Source organism: Labrus bergylta, chromosome 1, assembly GCF_963930695.1.
Source record: "Labrus bergylta chromosome 1, fLabBer1.1, whole genome shotgun sequence".
In the NCBI taxonomy this organism is placed as follows: Eukaryota; Metazoa; Chordata; class Actinopteri; order Labriformes; family Labridae; genus Labrus; species Labrus bergylta.
Window position 1 is genome coordinate 30,726,893 of NC_089195.1, and position 20,509 is coordinate 30,747,401.

Sequence of the window (20,509 nt, forward strand, 5' to 3'; positions counted from 1 at the left end):
AGAACGATCAGTAAGTATAAAGTACTAAAGCTTTTTCATTAAAGAGCCGTAACTAAGCTCAACCTTCATCATGTCTTTGTGCATTCATATTGATTTTGTGACAGCGTGATATTGGAGTGCCAGTCTGTGAATTCACTTTTCTTTTCGGCGTTGCAGAAGCACAGCACAACAGGAGCTTCACATACACACACAGTCAGACATGCACACACACACACACACACACAGCGCCGTGCCTCCCCGCTGGCTCCGCTGATCCCGTCTCAGCTATGTAACGCCTCTGTTACTCCCTCCAAAGATGGTACAGAGGGTGGATCACTTCGCCCCCCCCCCACCCATTGCAGCTCCGCAACATTCAGATTGAAAGCAACGTCACAGGGGCGTAAATGTAGCAGTCTGAACAGAGCTTAAAGGCAGGGTTGGTCATTTTCGAAAACTAGCCTGATTTTGAAAGTAGCATCCGTCTACACCCACCCTCCCTCCTCTGTGCTCCCTCAAAAGCCACGCCCCTCACTTACATGCACAAGCGCCGTTGCTCCAGAAGCGGACCTCAGCTCATCGCTTGCATTGTGTAGAAACTACATTTAGAGGTAAGTAAACACTAAACTTTATCAGAATACATATTTTTTAAAAACCTGACTATTTTACTACTCACAACAACGGCCAACAACAAACTCACAGTATAAACTCCGTCATCGGTGACACGCTTTGAGTGTGGGCTAGTGCACACAAGTAGTATAGAACGAGCAGGGAGACAGGGAGACAGTGAGACGTGATTGGTTCATCAGATTGGTACCTTTTTTTATAGGCTTACAACTGCTACAGGTGACGGATTTTCTTTGTTCATTTGTCAGGACCGAAAGACAATTTCAACCAAAATCTTAAAAAGTGTATCTGGATAAAATGACCAACCCTGCCTTTACGTCCATGTTTATTCAGTCTATGGTTGTTGCTGAGCAGACCTCAAAAAACGAGGGCCAAATCCTCTAAAATAGGCAGTAAAATCAGAATTTTCTTAATGCTATTTTGACATTAATAAATGTACTTTTTGTTTTTCAGGGTATTTTTGCGCACACAAAAAACCACTAGCTTATAGTAGAGAATATGTTTTTCATCCTCTAACAGGAAATTGATGACAAAAGAGTGTCAATGATATGACAATTTATAGCCCAAAAGAACATAATTTCGTTTCATAATAGACGATAATGCCTGCTGCCCTCATTCAGGTTTTGTTGGTTGGTTTCCGTTGATTTAATTCGTTGTTGTTGCATCATACAACTGTCACAAAACAACCGCAGAGGAAAATGTTCCATTCAATGAGCCAATCACAGGTCACATTTCTTTGAAAGGAAATGTGTGCACAGGTCATAAAGTTACTGTTTCATTGCCTCTCACCTCCTGGTTGTCGTCAACACCTGCGCTTTTTGCTTGCTGTCATCTTGGGTAATTTTTTTGTTAGATTACGTTTTATCTGCTGTGCTATGAAATCATTCCCTATTTTTTATTTTCTGTTTTTCTGCATTTGTATTCCAGGAGTTTTTTCCTGCAACCGTGATGGGATTTGTGGATCAGTGTTGGAGGAGATCAAATAAGGTCAGCTCTGGTTGCACTTCTGAAGCAGAGTGTGGCACATGTTCAGTGGGGTTTTCGTCTGCATTCCCATGTCTAAATTTAAAAATTATGTAGTGGCAGTACACAGTACTAGAAAGAGGGGAGAACAGGTTCCTACCTAAACCAACATTCAAAACCAGACATGGTCGCACTGTCATCAAGAAAACACATCTGTAACATCATCTTAAACAACACTTGTCTCCTTAGAAGTTGCTATTCTGAAGGGCTTCTAACCGTCCATGGAGTCTTGTAATCCGTGCTGGGTGGAGCCCAGCTTCCGTTCATTACTGCTAGTTAACGCGAGCATGAGCTTCGGTCAATGTGCTGCAGCTGACTGATAAACAATGCTGCAGAGTTTTGGCAGGCATATTTTTGTTGCAAAATCTCCGAAGTAAAATGTGTTGCAGAAGAAGATGTGATGTTTCATTATCATATGTGTTATTCCAACAAAACATACTTTAAAAAAACATGCTACCTAAATGTTTACAGATTAGGAAAAGGACAACAAAGCCTGATTAACCTGAACATCATTTCAACCCAAGCAACACAAAATGTCACATTGGGTGACATCTACAGAAAAAAAAAAAAAGTTTCACCTCACTGGCCAATCACAGCGTCTGCTTCCTTTAATGGAAACATCTACATGGGTGTGATGTCAGTGAGACCTGTGTCTCTGTCTTCACATCTCAGACCTCGTCACTCATGGAGGGCCGTCACGTTGTTCTGCTCCTGGTCTCAGGTAATTCTTTTGATTAATAGTTTGGATGATTTAATACAAGGATGTTTTTACATTAAAAGAAGAATACTAACGTTCTAGTGCCCTTGTCATTTTGTCTTCCTGTATAGCTGTGCACATTTTAAACTGCTGTTATGATCTTGTTTGAATTCCAGCAGTGGTTTCCTTGAGTCCAGACTGTGTTTGTGGATCAGAGTTGAAGGTGACGGTCAGACCAGGAGACAACATCATTCTCTACTGTGACTGTAAAACATCAACTGGAGTTTACATTGTTTGGAAAAGGAACTGTTCTCATGAGAACCAGCCTTCACTTTTTCTGAGAACAAGATTTAAGTCAGTCTTAAACTCTGGAAACAATCAATTATCTGAGAGTCCTGGGAATCCTTTCCCCCATTATCACATGGTGAGAAACCAGTCCTCTGAATCCTACGACCTGCTGATCATGAACATCACTGGGTCCGAAGAGGGCCTCTACTACTGTGGAACTGAAGAGACGAAGGTAGAAGATACAGATAGAATCACTCATAGACCCGTTTACACCTATGGAAATGTCACAAGGATCATATTAAGTAAGTTATCACTTTTTCTTTATTGCCAGTTAACAGTTTTTCTAACAGACCCTCACAATAACAAATCTTGGTCTTACATGAATGCAGACTTGAAAGGACAAAATAGACGAGTCATTGAATGCCACAGGGCGGAAACAAGATGTATCTTCTGTCATATTTGTTGAAATGAAGGTTGGCGCCAGAGCAGTACAGCGTATCAGGAGAGAAATAGTGATGCATTAAAGCTTTTTAAGCACCTCATTACAAGTGAACAAACAAACCCAAAACCCCAATATTTATTGTAACTTCAATTTTGCAGGGCAGGATTTCTGTTGCACTTCCTGCTTTCTGAACTAATTTCCTACATTTAAGTAATTGCTTCTAATGTGAGTGAATATTACAGATATTCTGATACAACTTGTCCCTCCTGATACTGATTCCGGAACATAGACTTTACTCTTGCCCAACACAAAGAAAACATCCAAAACAAACATTATAAATCAAATGATTAATATATATATTTATATATATATATTTTTTTTTAAAGATTTCTTTTTGGGCCTTTTTTTAATGGATAGATAGTACAGTGGATAGAGTCGGAAATCAGGGAGAGAGAGTGGGGAATGACATGCAGGAAAGATGCCACAGGTGGGATGTGAACCTGGGCCGCGCGCTTGAGACGACAGCCTCCATACATGGGGCGTGCGCACTAACCACTGCGCCACCAGCGCCCCAATGATTAATATTTTTAAAAGCGATTATTTGCTGAATTTCAACATTTGATCGCATTCAATCACGTTTTAAGCGCATGTTTGAATTTCCAATATTTTACACTTAAAATCAGTTTTTGTTGTGCTTTTATTTTCTCTTGAGCTACGTTTTCTTTACTTCCTGTTTGGATAAAAACCTGCTTTTTTATTTTTGAAAACAAAAAAACGAACTTCCAGTAGATAGAAAGTTACAACATGAATTTAATCACGACAAAAGGAACTTGCTACAGATTTAAAAGTTAATTGAAATAGCTAAAGCGAACACACACACACACACAAAAGAGTGAAATCAAACTCAACCGAGCTGTCTGGGAGGTTGTTGTTTTTTTTTTAAGTGAATTGAGCCATTTAACGGCGCTTCGGTGTCTTGTATCTCCAACAGTGCGTAGGCAGGAAGACGCTACAGTGGATTAACTACGGTGTGTCGAAAGGGACAAAATGACAAGCAATTCAAAATAATTAATGCATTCATTTTGGACCTTAATGGCATCAGGATTAACAGATTAACGATTAGTGGTGGAAATAAACTGATTGCAGATATTTGGCTAGCTTTGTCAAACAATAAACTTTCTGCTAGTTGTAGATACTTTTGGGTGGGGCTTGTTGTTTATGATCTCTAAACCATGCATCGTGTGCATACTTGCAAATACCCAGTTCTGCATTAGAGGCTGTACAACTACTCAGCTGGATATACCATGAGAGAATGCTTAAATCAAACGATAATGTAAGTGAGAGAATTTTAATTGATCAATTGGATGAAAAGATAATAATTGAAATGTATTGGTGCCCTGATTAATTTTAAACCAAACTTTGCATTTATGCCTGATGGTATCGAGAATGCAGGGGGTTGTGGAAAAGCTAATTTATGTGAATATACAAATATCAGGGGTGATTTTAATCAGAGCGCTAACTTAAAAACGTTGTGTTTGATCCAGACTCCACTGTCCAATTCTCGGACCATCTCAAACCCTGTGACAGCTGTTGTGTGTGCTGGAAACTGCTGATCTCTGTGTTTGCAGCCTCTGCAGTTCTCTCCTCCTTCCTCTCATTTCTGCTAGCATATTGCCTGTGTCTGAAAAAAGGTAACTTATTTATTTGTCTTATTTTATCCACAAGTTATTTCCTTTTAGTCTTTTGCTTTGATTTTGAACTGTATTTAATTTCTAAATTATAACTTCACATTTCTTAAGATAATACTGATTCAACGTACCTTTTTCTTAGGTGTGTTATGAGATATGTGTTGTGTTGTGTGACTTAAATGATGTACCGATTTCTGCAGCTAAACATCGAGTTAATGAGAAACTCCCAGACACCAGACGCCAAACGGGAGGAAACCTGCAGGTAATGAACATTATGACCTTCCATCACTGTTGAAATATATTGTAAAGTTGAAGTGTGACAGTAATTATACAAAAGATTTGTAGCAGTGGAATTATAACAAATCGTGCTGTTGAACACGTTCATTGTCCTAAATAGCGTATTTTAACTCTCAGGATGAAGATGTATGCTATGCTGCTCTGGAAATCCGTAACGCACCACGAAGAACAAAGAGGATGAAAACACAGAGTTCTGACTTCAGCACATATTCTGCAATCAATACCTCGAGGATGTGATGAGCTTTTAAGGCTAACAATTAAGGGTCCCAGTAGCTTTGTGCAGGATGCCAGTAGCTTCTGTTGGGCGACAAGACCCTCCTCCTCTTCTCAATGTACTCAATTTTGGCATAAAAATGTCCTCCTCCACTTTTTTTACACCCATAGGTTGAACTTTTATTCTTCCACTTTGCTTTTATATTTTTATATATGCATCGTCTCTGACAATTTTGTAATTTTGTAACTTTGTATGTGTGTGCTTTGCACTGAAGTTATTCTTTCATGGCATCCTACCGTACTTAAACAAGTTCTGAAATATTTTTGTGTCGTAATATATGAGTCGCTGTGTTTGTTTACATCTTAATCAGATGTTTGTAATGTATCATGTGACCATGACGTCACATGACACCCTATTTAAGCACCAGTCTCATCTTTATCAATTATGTCCTGACGAAGACTCAGTAGAGTCGAAACGCCTTGACAATCCCTGTAAAGGATTTTTATATGCTATCAGAGTGCGGCTGCCTTTCCACACTTCACTTTTTCTCTTCTAATCAGGACAGTCAAACTTTTTTATTGACTATTCGTCCCTATTTATTTTTTTATTAACTATTCGTATTATTAACTATTGTCCCCTGTTCCTGAAGAGCATCTGATTTTTTCTACATTTATTTTGTTTTTTGACCCAGTGCAGCACTCACTTCTGCATTTCTTACCAATAGAATAGTAGTATTGTATTGTACTAAAGAGAAAAACAGATGGCCTTTTCTGCAGGTAATCTCATTGATTTAAATTGTCCATATTTGTATTGTATGTTGTATTAAATTGTATCCCAAGGTATTTTTGCATCCCTATGATTATGGATGGTTGAATGGATGGATGGATGAGTGGTTGGTTGCTTGGTTGCTTGCTTGCTTGCTTGCTTGGTTGGCATAAACAAATAGATTCATGTTTTTGTTGTTAAAACTGACCCACAACAGTTCATAATAGTAGTGAGTAGTGTGTATTGTTTCATATAAGCTATTTTAAGACAATTTCCTGTTTTTATCTCTGGTTAGACACCTGACGATATACACTCCACCGACCATTTCCAAGAATAAGCAGATAGGCTCACAGGAAACCCACAGTGACGAACAGACCCTCATGCAACCGTAGACACTCTGCTGCTGCAGAAAAGTGGTCTGCTCGCTAGGACAAACTGTTCACAGCGTAGTAGTCGAGTCACATTCTGATAACAGTGGTCAGTCATTTAGCAAGATGATGTTGAAGCATGTGGAGACCAAAGTCAAGCGAAATCTCAGTTGGACATTGAACTGCTCTGCAGAAACCTCATCTACATTTAGACACGTTGTTTATTTCTGAATCTATGTCATATGGGTGACCACATCTTACTTTTGTCAGATTAAATGAGGTCAGCTCTGGTTGCACTTATGAAGCAGAGTGTGGCACACGTTCAGTGGATATTCTTTCTCTGCATCCTCATGTCTCAATCTAAAATTAATTTTGTGTTAAAACATGGATAATTTATGATATACTGGTCAACACTAGTCAGGTGAATATAAGATGATGGTGTGACCTCCAGTTGAACTCTGCTGAGATAATAGGTTTTCAACCAGATAGGTTCAGTCTAGCCATTACTGTTTATCTATTTTATATTTTGTATGTTCAATCATGAAACACCTTTTTTATCTATGCCGAGCCCCCTGTATTTGTGTATTTATTCTTGGCCACTTGAGGTCCTTGTAAATGTAATTTTAAAAACAGTTGTTACCAAGTTTAAGCACTTCAGGTCCTGATCAAGAAAAAGACGTATCCTACATGTTATCTCATCATCATGAAACCCCCTCAAGACTGTGGTGTGTTTTTACTGTTGATGGTTCCTCTTCTGTCTGATTTGAAATTTCTCTCTCTCTCTCGCTCTCTCTCTCTCTCTCTCTCTCTCTCTCTCTCTCTTGCTCATGGCAGCTTTTTGAGTAAAATAGTTTTCCAAAGCTTCAGCAGTTTTTTGATGGAAGAAGGAGACATCCTTTATTAATCCCATGTGGATAAATTACTCTTACACTGACATGCTATACACACATAGGCTGAAATCACACCCATGCTCAGACAGCATCCTAAGGATATGCACTATTGAAGAGATGTCAGAGTGAGCGGCTGCACATGAACGAGCACCCAAGCAGTTTGGGGTTTGGTGCCTTGCTCAAGGGGCCTGGCAGTACTCAGAATGTGACCTGGCACCTCTCCAGCTACCAGATCAATTTCCAGACTTGGTCCGTAAGGGTTCCCAACCCAAGTCCCAACAGACTGAGCAACTGCTGCTCCGATACTATCGGTCACAGACAGCCCGAGCCGTTGATAGAAAAACCATTGTCTGCATTATGTATATCTACAATCTATTTTTTACCACAACTTTGGTCTTGCGCGGGCTGACTTCCTGGCACTGCTTAATTTAATGGTGACATCATTAATGTTGATGAATAATTAACAGGACTAATAATGGCCCAGACTTCTTTAATCCACGGGTCAAACCCATATTGGTCGGCATGTTTCAGTCGATCTCTCGTTGTGTAGCCATGTAACGTTTGATTGCTTTGAGGAGACAGTCACATTTTCAAGCCATGGTTCCTGACGTTTGATCGTCAGTCTCAAAGTGTGCATTTTCTGTTTTCCTGTCCTGAATGCTGATCAACTATCTGTCAACTACTGTATGCTGCAATGCTACATGTGAAATGAAAACAAAACATTCAGATTTGTTACTTGTCTGAGTGCATTAGCCAGTTTTAGTTTCTCTTCTTTTTTTTAAGGTTTATTTTTGGGCTTTCTGTGACTTATTTTATAGACAAGACAGTGGATAGAGTCATAAATCAGGGAGAGAGGGGAATGGCAGGCCACCCGCTTGGAGGACTACAGTCTCATGCATGGTGCATGCACAATAACCACTACGCTATACTGACACTCTGTAGTTTCTCTTCTTTTTTTTATTCTTATATTTCAGTTTCATCATTATCAAAGTGCACTGTATCCTTACAGGATCTGTTTATTTCTCTCAAGCATTAATGACAGTTCATTTCAAACTAAACAAATCAGCCATGTTTGGCCTCTAGATCTGGCCAATTGCAATGTTTTAAACAACTTAGGGATGTACTTCTAAGTCAAATAACCTTACAAGGAATTCCGGTAGCACTTTAAAGTAAGGTCATATATTGTGCCCTTAAGTTAAAGTGTTACCAGAATCCCATGTAATTAAATGAAATATGTAATGCTTTTTCATTCTGGGGTCGGCAGTAGCTCAGTCTGCATGGACTTTGATTGGGAACTGGAGGGCCTCAGTTCAAGTCTCTGTGTGGACAAAGTCTGGAAATTGGTCTGGTAGCTGGAGAGGTGACAGTTCACTTCCTGACAACTGTCAATAGCAAGGCACCCTTCCTAGCAACACTCCTCTCTAAGGATTAAAAACGTATCTTCTTCTTCCCTTTTTACTTTTTATGTTGCTATTATTCCCCACTCAATACCCTATTATGAAGGTAAAATGTCTTACATCATCATGTTAATGTTTTTTTATGCATTAAAAACATTTTTTTTAAATTTAATACGCACTTTTTTTTTCAATTTAATTACGCAAACATCCTCTTGGCTCAAAATGAGGTCAAGATGCATTTTGTTTTAACTGACACTTAGAAAATAGCACAAGTCAAGCATTGATTGAAGTGTTGAGATCGTACAGTACTGTTCCTCAAACTAAGAGAGCTCAAAGGATCCTAGGAATCTCTATCACAGTGAGATCAAAGATGTTAAGACCGCCCTGATTCTGTTTGGTCTCAGTGGTCTCACCAGCCTGCCACAGAGGAAATCCCTGCAGCACTTTATCAGTCAGGCCTTTTATAGTGGCTGGATGGAGGCCAAGTCAGTGAGGAAAGTGTTTTAGACAGAAAGGGTCTTGTCTTATTTCATTCGATAATGTTACATCATTATAACCTGTTGCTTCAGGGGACTCCAGGGGTTTCATTTTACTAGGTAAATAAGTGTAGCGGGCTGGGGAGATGGAATTCTGAGTTGACTAACTTCGCCTGCTGCAACCATGAACCGACGTAGGACAGATAGATAGACGGACGGATGTCCGGTTGGATGGATGGACCTAGGTCATCATTAAAGTTGTAAATGATGTGACTTTCAATCCAGTAGATGTCATACTCCAGCACTGTTCTCTTAGACCAATGCAAACTCCCCTCCTACCCGCCTCCCCTCCTCCCCCATCCCTCCCTTAGGTTTCTGACTGAGTGAAGCCTTTTGTACGACTGATTTCCACTCTGACATGCGGCCCAAAGTTGATTCGGTTCTCATTTCTTTGAATAAGTTTGGACCACAAAAGTCATTTCTATTGGTTCATTAAGTCTGTTGTATCTCCTGCCGCTGTGCTTTTGCGATGACACTTCATCAATATGTCTGAACATACAGTGACCTTGATTCAACCCCCTATCTCTCGTCCCCCCACATGATGGCAGAGCTATTGGTTGGAGAGGGAGAGGTGCACTTGAAAAAAAAAAAAAAAAACCTGCATGAAACATGTTTGAGCTTTTCAAACCTTCTGCTTGCTAGCAGCTGCCTGCCAGATGTAGTTAAGTTTAGCATGAGGTAGAGAGCACATGATAGACATAGCTTACTTTTAAAGAAGCTGGCTTACAGTATTAACCCAGCTCGTTTTAAGGCTTCATTATGTTTCACTATCTTACATGCAGGCCTTTAGAATTCCCCCACAACACTTGTTCAGAGACATTTAAGAGCTGACATTAAAGATCATCGACCATCGACCATCCTGTTTTCTGTGTGATCAGTGAGCTTCACAGGAAACCCACAGTGAAAAACAGCCCCTTGTACAACTACAGATCTTATCTTGCAGACAGATTGAAAATGCAGATTAAGGGCCTGACAAAAAAGGTGTTGAAGCTCAACCACATGGTGGAACACATCAAATCACTTCACATCAATGAGTGATATGTAAGCAGAGAGGTGCAGGCGTCTGTTTAAAACACAACTACTTACAGTACATCTGGTGGAGTTATACAGTATTTAACCGTAAAACCCGAATCTAGAAATATTGAGCGCACCTTTTTTTTTTTACCGTCCAGATGTTGGTGTAGGAGGCCTTTGATGCAAGGACTGAACTTTTAAGGAGTTTTTAGCTTGTCGTAATTTAGCAACATTGGGCCTTTCTTATTCTCTTACTGTATTAACTTTATCTGATTAATTGGAGTAACAAGTAGTAGTGCTTTTACGCATGCAAAAACATCTGAACTGAATTTTTTCAATTCAATTTCATTTGTATAGAACATTTCATACAAACGTAAACTCAATGTGCTTTACAGAAGACAAAGATAAACAAACACAATACAAATTAATTTAAAATGATAAAGAAAAACTAAATAAATAAATAAAATACCTGATTTAAACCACACACTTCTCCAGCCACATTTTCTTCTTTCCTTTCAGTAATTAGATCAAAAAGCTCTTATGAAAATTAGGTTAATGTCTTCACTTCAACTGTCACTTTGCATCACACCAATGCAAAAAGGCAACCACAACAGAAATTGTTCCATTTAGAGTAACCACCCAATCACGTCTTACATTTCCTTTAACGGAAAACTCTGCGCGGGGTCTGACATCCGCTCTTAAACATGTTTCTTTGCCTTTCAACACCAGGTCATCGTCACACATGGAGGGTCTGCATGTTTTTCTTGTCCTTCTCCAGGGTATGTTTTTTTACTTATGTTATCAAGCATGACATTTCTATAAAGACAGTTTTGTCTCTGTGTCTTACAAGATATTGTTACTTCAGAAACTCTTCAATCTGCTTCGTTGATTTGTTTGTATTCAAGGAGTTGGATGGCTCAGTTGTATTTCGGGATCGGTCTCAGAGGTGAAGGTCAGCCCAGGAGACAACATCACTCTCTACTGTGACTGCAAGAAGTCCACCGGGGAATTTATCGTGTGGTACAGAAACTGTTCTCATGAGAACCAGCCTTCGCTTGTCCTAAAACTAATGCTTGAAGCAATGAAATTCAGCCCTGATGAGTCGGTTATTCTGAATCCTCTCCCTCGCTTCCACTTTGTGAACAACCAGTCGTCTACATCCTACGACCTGCTGATTGTGAATATCACTGATTCTGATCTGGGCCTCTACTACTGTGGAATTGAGCAGGTCAAGGTGCTGGACAAGAAGAAAATCACTAAAGAGACAGTTTACAAACACGGCAACATGACAACGAGGGTTGTATTCAGTAAGTATTCTGTTCTGAATGGACTCCTTTACACTGGTGAACGTATTCAGTCGGATCATTGGCCGTCGTGCAAAAAGGAAAATGTGCCTCTTCTTACATCAAAGCGACACACTTGCAGAGTTAAATGGCACAACTTTGTGTTCTGTACAGACTCCAGTGAGGCGTACAGCAGGCGTCCACCACCATCGCCTTCCTGCAGTGTGTGCTGGATGCTGCTCTTCTCTCTGTGCCCAGCGTTTGCTGTCGTCTCCTCTTTATTATCATCTGCTCTGGTTTATCACCTCTGTCGGAAAACAGGTACCCTTTTCAACTCAGTCCTTTTTCTTCCTCACATCATTTCATTTCTCAGTTCTCTTTTTGAGCTAAATGTTTATCCAGTGCTTCTTTTGAAAAAATGCTGGTTGTTATGGTGTATATTGTCTGATAGGCCTTTATTCATGTCTGCAGCTTTTAAACCCAAAACTGATGAGGTAAGACCTGACAGCCGAGGCCAAACAAGAGGGCATGAGGTAATTTAAAGTCTGAGCTTGTTTCACTTTTCATACAGATATTATACTTGACAACTGTAGGTTTTTTTTATTGTAATATTTGTAATATGTTTTGTTCATGTTTAATATTTATTGATGTCCGTTCTTAGGATGAAGTTGTGTGTTACTCTGCTCTGAATATCTGTCAGACATCACAGAGACCAAAGAAGAAAACCCAGAGTTCAGACGTCAGCACCTATTCTATCATCAATACTTCTAGAATTTAAAGAGGAACATGGAAACAGTACTTTACACTTTGATAAAAAAAATGTACAATACTGTTGTTTGTTCAGATATAAGGGTAAAAGAGCTGAGCATGCTCATTTGATTCACAGGGATCAGTCTAAGAAGCGACTGGCACAGAAAGCAATTCAAACTTCTAAACTTAGATTAGAGTATTGTAACTCTGCGGCAAAATGTGTTCCACATCCTGTCATTATCACCCAGCAACCTCCGCTGTTGAAAAATTAAGTCAACGGGAAAGATTTGTTTTTGTGCCTTTATTAGAGAGACAGAACAGCGGATAGAGCGGATCGATTTCTCTGGCTTTGACAACTGTTGGAAATATTTGAGGAAAAGCACTCAACAAAATAAAAATATATGAAATACGTTAAAGGCTTTTTATGCGATTTTTTGATCCAGCAGATGTCGCCCTTGAGCACCAGCATGAAACCAAAACAACTTGCGGTGCATTGTTGTGTTAGCATGCTAACTGGAATATCATTTGTCTTAACGTGTTTGCACTGGTATTTTAAGAACCTGATGTTATTTTTTTTTTTTTATTGACTTAATAATGATTATGGTTTTATGTTTGATGTGAATGATGTTGATTGTTGTCTTTTTTATGGCTGCAGCACGGGTGAAGAGCCCGAGACAAATTTCTGACTTTATGAGACAATAAAGTTAATCTTGACTCTTGTTCATCTTGAAACTGTGCTTTAATGAAATAATTCTTAGCATGCTTTCTTTTACCTTCAAATTGATTTATTAAATGAACCCACCTGTCACATAATTAAATTATTTTATTATCTATACTTCAGCATCTTTTGCACTGTTATCTTATTCAGTCTTGTACATATTAGTCTTTGCTTATTTTGTGTTTATTGTTGATATTTAATGCTGTACTTTTGTACTTAGAGAGCACAGTTCATGGAAGTAAAATTCCTTGTGTGTGTAAGCCTACCTGGCCAATAAAGCTGATTCTGATATTGTTGAAAATCTTTGGTGAATAGAACCTGTTTCTAAATGAAACTCACTCTATCTCACACCTAATTGAACTGATTGAATCAGTTACATAATATTTATGAAGTTATCATGGAAGCAAACCCCATAATGCAGCTTTTCAAAGTGTGTCACAGAAAAAAATAAATCACATTGTGTTTAAATGTTCTTGTAGTTGGCCATTCTTGCACATTAACAACACTGAGTCATGTAACACAATAACATGTGGACCATTCTGCAGGGTTAAAATAGAGCAGAACAATATTGAATAGCATTAACCAATATGACAAGTGAAACTAAGCCCTTTTAGTCACTGTTTATTACTGGTGGGGCCAAAAATGTTTTCCTCTTCCAAAGAGAAGCCTGACAGAAAAGTTTGAGAACAACGATCAAAGTGAATACTGATTTGGTTTTGTATTTTGTACATTTTCTGAGTTTCCTTTTATTTCCTAGTGTTGCTTGTTTCCCTTGTGTGTTAATGTTTCCTAGTGTTGATGGGTTCCTATTTTTGTCTTCAGTGTTTCCTGTTTTATTTTGTCATTTCTCATCCTCATGTCTCTCTATGTTCTAGTGTGTTTTGTTACATTCTTGAGTTCTCTGTCTTCAGTGTTTCCTGATTTATTTTATAGTTGTCCTCAGTGTTTCTTGTATTTTATTCCTGCCTCTGTGTTTCCCTCCAGTGTGATTGCCTGTGTCTTGTTAGTCTCTCCTGTGTTTGATTACCCCATGTTTCTATTTAGTCTCAGTGTTCCTTCCCTCATGTTGTCAGTTCATTGTTGTTTGTCGGCGTTTTAAGTTGAGTGTAGTTATGTCGGTGTGTTTGTCAGAGCCTTGTTGTCGTTTGTTGTCTTTCCAGTGATTCCCTTGTGGCTCTGTATTTCAAGTTTTGAACTTTGTTTCTAAAGTAAGTTTTTGACTAATCACATTCATACACATTCACACACTGATGACAGAGGTTTCTATGTAAACTCCCTATCAAGTCAAGTCAAGTCAAGTCACATTGATTTATAAAGCACATTTAAAAACAGCAGCAGCTTACCAAAGTGCTGTACAATGCATCAAAGAATCAGTTTACAGGGGATTTACAACATGTACAAAAAACACAAAATAAAATACCATCGAATAAATAGGAGAGATAATGAAAGCAATGACTGGAATCTGAAAGAACCATCTATTCAGGGCCAGAGGACTCCAATGCTAAAATATAGAAAAATGTCTTTAGAAGGGACTAAAAAGAGTCCGTAGAGGATGCAGACCTGATGGGAAGAGGAAGACTGTTTCACAGTTTTGGGGCTTTAACTGAAAATGCACGATCTCCTTTTAGTTTGAGTCGTGAGTGGGGGACAGCCAGCGGGCCCATAGCTGACGATCTCAGGGGCCTAGATGAGGTGTACGACCTGAGGAGGTCAGTGATGTATAGGGGGGCCAAGCCATTCAGGGCTTTAAAAACAAACAAAGCAATCTTATAATCGATTCTGAACCGTATTGGGAGCCAGTGGAGGGACGTTAAGACAGGACTGATATGCTCCATCAGTATGAATCCCATTCATACACATTCACATAGCTGATGCAGAAGCTGGAGAAATTTTGGGTTAAGTGTCTTGCCCAAGGAAACATCAGGCATGTGACTGCAGGAGCTGGGGATCGAACCTCCGACCTTCCAGTTGAGAGACGACCGACTCTACCAACCACACCCCCAATCAGTGTAGAAATATACCCTCTGTAAAATGTTAACAAAAGTACATGTTTTGTGAAAAGTGAAAAGTCCATATCTGAGCGACATTTCTTGTCTTTAAAGGCATGCAGTGATGGTTCAGAGCGGATGGGCTGCATGCTTATGACTTCCTAGATGTGGTCTCAGGGCCCCATCAGCGCATGGAGACTTAAAGTTAAAAACATAATTTTTGGAATTCTTCAAATACTTCTTGCAATTAGTTTATGGGCTGATGAAGGGTAACAACAAAGACTGATAATCTTATCAAAGAATTTGCGTTTTAATGTCAAACTGCAGCCACCGAACGACCGACTGAGTCCGTGATGTTACGTCTGACAGGATGATCTTTGTAACATAGCCATGAGTAAATTTCTAATAAGTATTGCCAAGATGTAAGGGAATTCCTTTTTCTTTCTATTTATTTTCTATTATACATATATATATATATTTTTTTTTTTTTTTTCTCGTTTGTTTTGTTTTCATGTTTGGTTGTCTGTTTTTTTTCTTGCTTTGAGATTTGCATATAATTTGTGAATTTGTGGTGTATGTTAAAATTGAAAAACACAATAAAAAACAGCAATGAGTAAGGTCTTTATAAAGTGATTGATTGATAAAGTGAGTAAACGGTAACAGTGTAAACCCCAATGAGCTTACCCAGACCATAAAGACTCCAATCGTTTCTTGTTTTTCTCCTTCACACACATCAAACCTTTTGTTTCAGAGAACATGTGTTTGTGTTTTTGTGGCGAGCAGAGAAGTATTTCTTCTTTTTTTTTTTTACCATCTAAAAGTTGGTGGTTTCCCAGCACAACACACATCAGGTAAACACGTGGCTTTTTCTTAACCGTTGTCTTTTCATTTCCATGTTTGAACTGATATGTGACTGATGTTCGGGTCTCATTGACCTTTTAATTCACTTTCTTTTTTAATCCACGTATGCCTTTTTTTTTTTTTAATCAAACACCACACAACATGTTTTTAAAAAAATGCTAATTGAAGTTTTTTTCAACAGGAGATCCTACTAAATTCAGTTCAAATCCACAATGAATTTAAAATAAAGAACATTTCTACTATTTTTGCATCTTGCATCTTCTCTCTTTTAGATCGTATAAAGTGAAACATTTTGTCTTGAATGTGATCTGTCATTTTTTTTCCCCGTTGAAAATACAAGCTTTAAGATTCCTCTCAAGAGAAATCTGTATTCTCCCCCTCTACTGTGCATCCTTATCTTCCTTTACGGTGTCATTATGTAACTCTTAAAGACTCGTCTTCATCCATTGTGATGACAAAAAGAGACAAAAAGTGAATTGACCTTATTGCATCTTTTAAAAATGGAAAGTTGCTGAAGTATTTCAAACAGTGAAAATCACTGTTGCACAAAGGACTCTTTTTTTTTTTTTTTTATCTCACTAAGCAATGCTGCTCTGAGCTTAACCTTAGCTTCTCCTTTGTCTCATGTGAATCACCCACAGGGATAAATGTCGTACCTGAATTGCCAACCAACACATTTATTTTCCCGTGCGCAGAGCTGAAATAGAAATTCTGAGGAAGGTCAGCTTTTTTTTTTTTTTACTCTTGTTCGATCTTGCAGTTGTCATCACAACATGCTGCTTGTTATTCTTATTTGTTCTTCATTCTTGTGATCTCTCTGTTTCTGACTGTACATTAAATAGATCATCAATCTGGGTGTGTTACAGGAGCTGTTTCTTCAGGACAGCGTCAGGTTTCCTGGATCAATATATGGGAGATGACGATGAGACCAGGACTCAGGAACCAGGAGTAAAGAGATGATGATGAACTGGCACAAAAAGTGTCACAACAGCCACAGTGAAGTGAAGAAAAAGAGGCAACTTTCCTTTGATGGTTCATTGTTTTATGGGTCATATCCGTGCGTTAGTTTCACTTCCTTTTACCTCTTTGGTTATCGTCACTCATGGACGTGCTGCACATCCTCCTGCTCGTTCTCTTAGGTAATTCTTGATCTTAACCGCATCGTGTAATCGTTTTGCCACTTTTCAAACTGCTCTGATGATTGTGTTTGCATTGCAGTTGTGTCCGGCGGACCAGCGCTGGAGGTGACAGTAAGGGAAGGAGACGACATCACGCTTCACTGTGACTGCCAGACGTCGACTGGAGTTCACATCGTGTGGTACAGGAACTGCTCTCATGAGAACCAGCCTCCGCTCGTCCTGAAACCCAAACGTGGCGTATTGATCGAAGCGGTCGATGTCCTGACCATCTTCCCTCGTTTTCAATTTGTGAGAAATGTTTCCTCTGGATCCTACGACCTGCTGATCCTCAACGCCACTGCTTCAGACGAAGGCGCCTACTTCTGTGGAAGCGTAGAGCGAAGAGTGGAGGTGAAGGACGGACGCATTACTCCACAAGAAATGTACAGCTTAGGCAACGTCACAACAAGGATCATAATCAGAAACAAATCTGGTTAGTTTATTTTTATATATTCATCTACATACCGCAAAACTGTTCTTCCCACCTCAATCAAATTTCTGAATGAAGTTTCATAAGGCTGTGTGCAATAGGGTGTCCCTGTATGCTTTTTATATTGTTACTTTATCTCTCATGCTTACTCAAAGCATGCATTATGGGTAATGTGCAATATATGTTGTGTTGTTCTGCATTGGTTTGTGCCTTTTTGTTTATGTGTTGATGTGTGTTTTTTTCTATTGTTTTTATTGATTGATTCTAAACAGTTAGAGACGGGCTTGATATCATTTTCAAATATAACTCATGCACAGCGAAGACGGAAAAGATTACGACATTTACACCATATATATTACACCTGTTTGAGAAAACTTCCAAAAAGTACTCATTAATGCGGGAAACGAGAGTAAAAAAAATATTGATAAGATAAGATAAGATAAGATATTTGAATTTGTTTAAAAACTTAATCAGTCAAAGAATAAATCTGTTTTAATGTCTGCTTCATGTACTGATATGAAATTTAAAATGGACAAAGTGTATGAATGAGAAAAAATAAAGAATTACAAGAATTTAAAAATGATAATGTAACAAAGATTAGCTCTCTCTGTAAGCATGTTTTCCATAATTATCCACAATGTGTTATGTATCTTATATTGAAGGGACACGCATTAGAAATTAGTATTAGTTATAAATACTGCTGTGAAGAGCATTTGAAAATTGTCCTTCAGTTCTCCATGTATACCGCATCTGTCCCTGCATAATAAACCAGAGAAAAGAAGAATTCAAACTTTTGTAGTGATGGTGAAAATATTTTCGAAATGGCTGCTGGAGTCAAAGCAAAGTGTGATCTGTCTCTGCAGCAGCTGACCTCAGTGGGGTGTCCTGGATGATGACGTTGACTCCAGCCATCACCATTCTCTCCTCCTTCATCTCCTTAGTGTTGGTGTTTCACTTCAGTCAGAGAACAGGTACCTGAAGCCTCGTCTTCTTCTTCTCTTCTTTTCATGTTAAAGTCGTTAAAGATCACGATACATGCACACAATGTAAAGTGTAAAGTTGGGATCTGCTTAGCAATGGCGTTGTATTCTTTCTGCAGAATCTCCAGTGGTGAAGGAAAGAACTGACACCAGAGAAATATCAGCTCAGGTAACAAACACCAGCAGTATAATTTACCTTTATCATTATTCCTTTGTTTGCAGTAATACATTTTATGATATAACAACAGAGCACAAGACGCATCATAATAACTCAAAGTAAGACATGTTTTCTCTCTCTGTAGGATGAAAACATGTGTTTAACACGAGTCGTGTTCCGGCTGCAGGATGGACAAACACACCAGTAAACTGCAGACGAAGCTCAAGAGCACGTTGACTTCTTCTATTCTTTTTTGATTGTTTTTCTCACAGGCAATATGTAATGAGCTATCAGATCATAATAGTTAGTTTCTGTCCATGATGTAGATTAGTTCTGGGCAATAAAAATGGTCACATCTTATTAGTCGCATACATTCTCATCACAATATTATGGGTAAAGTTTGCATTGCAGCAAGCACACATCGGACATGTTGCTGCAGGAGCTGGGGATCGAACACCAAACTTTCCGGATGAGAGACGACCGACTCTACCAACTGAGCCACCAACTTCCCAAATCTGGATTTTGGATCATCCGAGGAATTCTTAAGTCCTGACTATACCCAAGAGACCTCAAGTGTTGAAAAATGTCAGAAGAAAGAGCAGAAAAAACTACAATTCCTCTAGTGTCCACTTGAGTCTGGCTGCTAAAGCTCCTTAAGTCATATACGCACACAGTTATTGTTAAAATGCCTTTATTGACGGGAGAAATCAATATTTTTTATGGGTGACCTCACTAAGACTATGTCCTTGTTTTATACAGTCTGTGTGTATACCCAGTGGTTGCAAATATCCAGAGGGAGCATGTGCTAAGATCTATGAACCACATTGGTTACGGGCTTCCTGCTCCACTTACAACATATTCAAATTAATCTTATTGCGGCGCCGGTGGCTTATTGACTAGTTTGCACGTCCCATGTAAAGAGGCTGTCATCCACGCTACCGTCCTGCTAGTCATTCCTCTCTCTCTTTCTTTCTGTCTCACCTTGATAACTCTATCCACTGTCCTGTCTCTTTCAATAAAGGCACAAAAAGCCCCAAAAATCTTAGAAAAACAGTTTGTTTTTTTTATATATACCGCAATTCAGATAATTGAATGCTGATTTTTTTTGGGGGGGTATTTTTAAATTAGCGTTGTTAGCTTTAAAAAGGTAATCGTATCTCATCTCACTATTACTGTTTGATGAAACAACCTTAAAGATGTTATTTTGATTTAAAATGTAATTTGGAGCACAAAAACTTTAACGTCAAGTAAGAAGATACGTTGCTACTAATTTATCTAATTTTGTATTTTCCTCCATGTGGTAAATGGGACAAAAGTTTTTAATCTTACAATTTTGCCTGTACATCAGCAGATCATTATTCTTTTTGTATTTTTCCTATTGACGTAGAGAAAATCCTGTGATCATATTTTATGTAATAAATCAGAGTAATCCATTTGTAAAGAGTTTTGATTGATCATTCAAAGACTTCTGACACTGGAAAGAATGATTATTATCCTATGGGATCATTTCTTTCTGTTCTCTCCACTATCCTTTGTGTTTGAAATCAGCTATCAGTTTCACGATTGTGCAATGAAGTAAACCACCGCAACGCCCAGGGGTCCGAGAATTCGTTTGAACAGGAAACCCACAGAGACAACAAAGAGCTGCAGAGCCTGACATGCAGACAAACGGAAGCTGCAGCTCAGTGTCCTGCAGAAGATTTCAGTGCATAACATCTCTGTGGTCAGTCTAAAAATAACTCAGATGTTGAAAACAAGGCCAGAGTTGTTCTTTTTAGTTTATCATTTTGCACAGTTGAAATTGAAATGATCCTAAAGTCGAATACGTTTACCTGCTAAATTGTTCAAACATTGAGGCTGTGGTGCAAATCACCGCTGCCTCAGTACTCACTGTGATCAGCTGCCGACTCCTCTCCTGACCTCTAGTGGACATGAGAGGTAT

The 20,509-nt window shown here is 38.8% G+C and overlaps 3 protein-coding genes across 3 annotated transcripts; all 3 read left to right on the forward strand.

Annotated features, from left to right (window-relative positions):
* Positions 1-1,234: 1,234 nt before the first annotated feature.
* LOC114920912 (uncharacterized) lies at positions 1,235-6,094 on the forward strand. Its single transcript, XM_029279631.2, has 6 exons — positions 1,235-1,590; positions 2,098-2,347; positions 2,500-2,913; positions 4,598-4,744; positions 4,942-5,003; positions 5,156-6,094. Exons 2-6 carry the CDS (start codon positions 2,311-2,313, stop codon positions 5,273-5,275), a joined length of 780 nt encoding a protein of 259 aa, XP_029135464.2. The 5' UTR covers positions 1,235-1,590; positions 2,098-2,310; the 3' UTR covers positions 5,276-6,094.
* Positions 6,095-10,869: 4,775 nt separating this feature from the next.
* LOC109992780 (uncharacterized) lies at positions 10,870-13,441 on the forward strand. The gene is made up of 5 exons (XM_020645533.3): positions 10,870-11,001; positions 11,128-11,529; positions 11,680-11,826; positions 11,977-12,038; positions 12,167-13,441. Exons 1-5 carry the CDS (start codon positions 10,965-10,967, stop codon positions 12,281-12,283), a joined length of 765 nt encoding a protein of 254 aa, XP_020501189.3. The 5' UTR covers positions 10,870-10,964; the 3' UTR covers positions 12,284-13,441.
* A 3,371-nt stretch (positions 13,442-16,812) lies between these two features.
* On the forward strand, positions 16,813-20,002 carry LOC109979268 (uncharacterized). The gene is made up of 5 exons (XM_065959062.1): positions 16,813-16,961; positions 17,041-17,433; positions 18,294-18,401; positions 18,530-18,579; positions 18,713-20,002. Exons 1-5 carry the CDS (start codon positions 16,925-16,927, stop codon positions 18,773-18,775), a joined length of 651 nt encoding a protein of 216 aa, XP_065815134.1. The 5' UTR covers positions 16,813-16,924; the 3' UTR covers positions 18,776-20,002.
* The last annotated feature ends 507 nt before the right edge of the window (positions 20,003-20,509 follow it).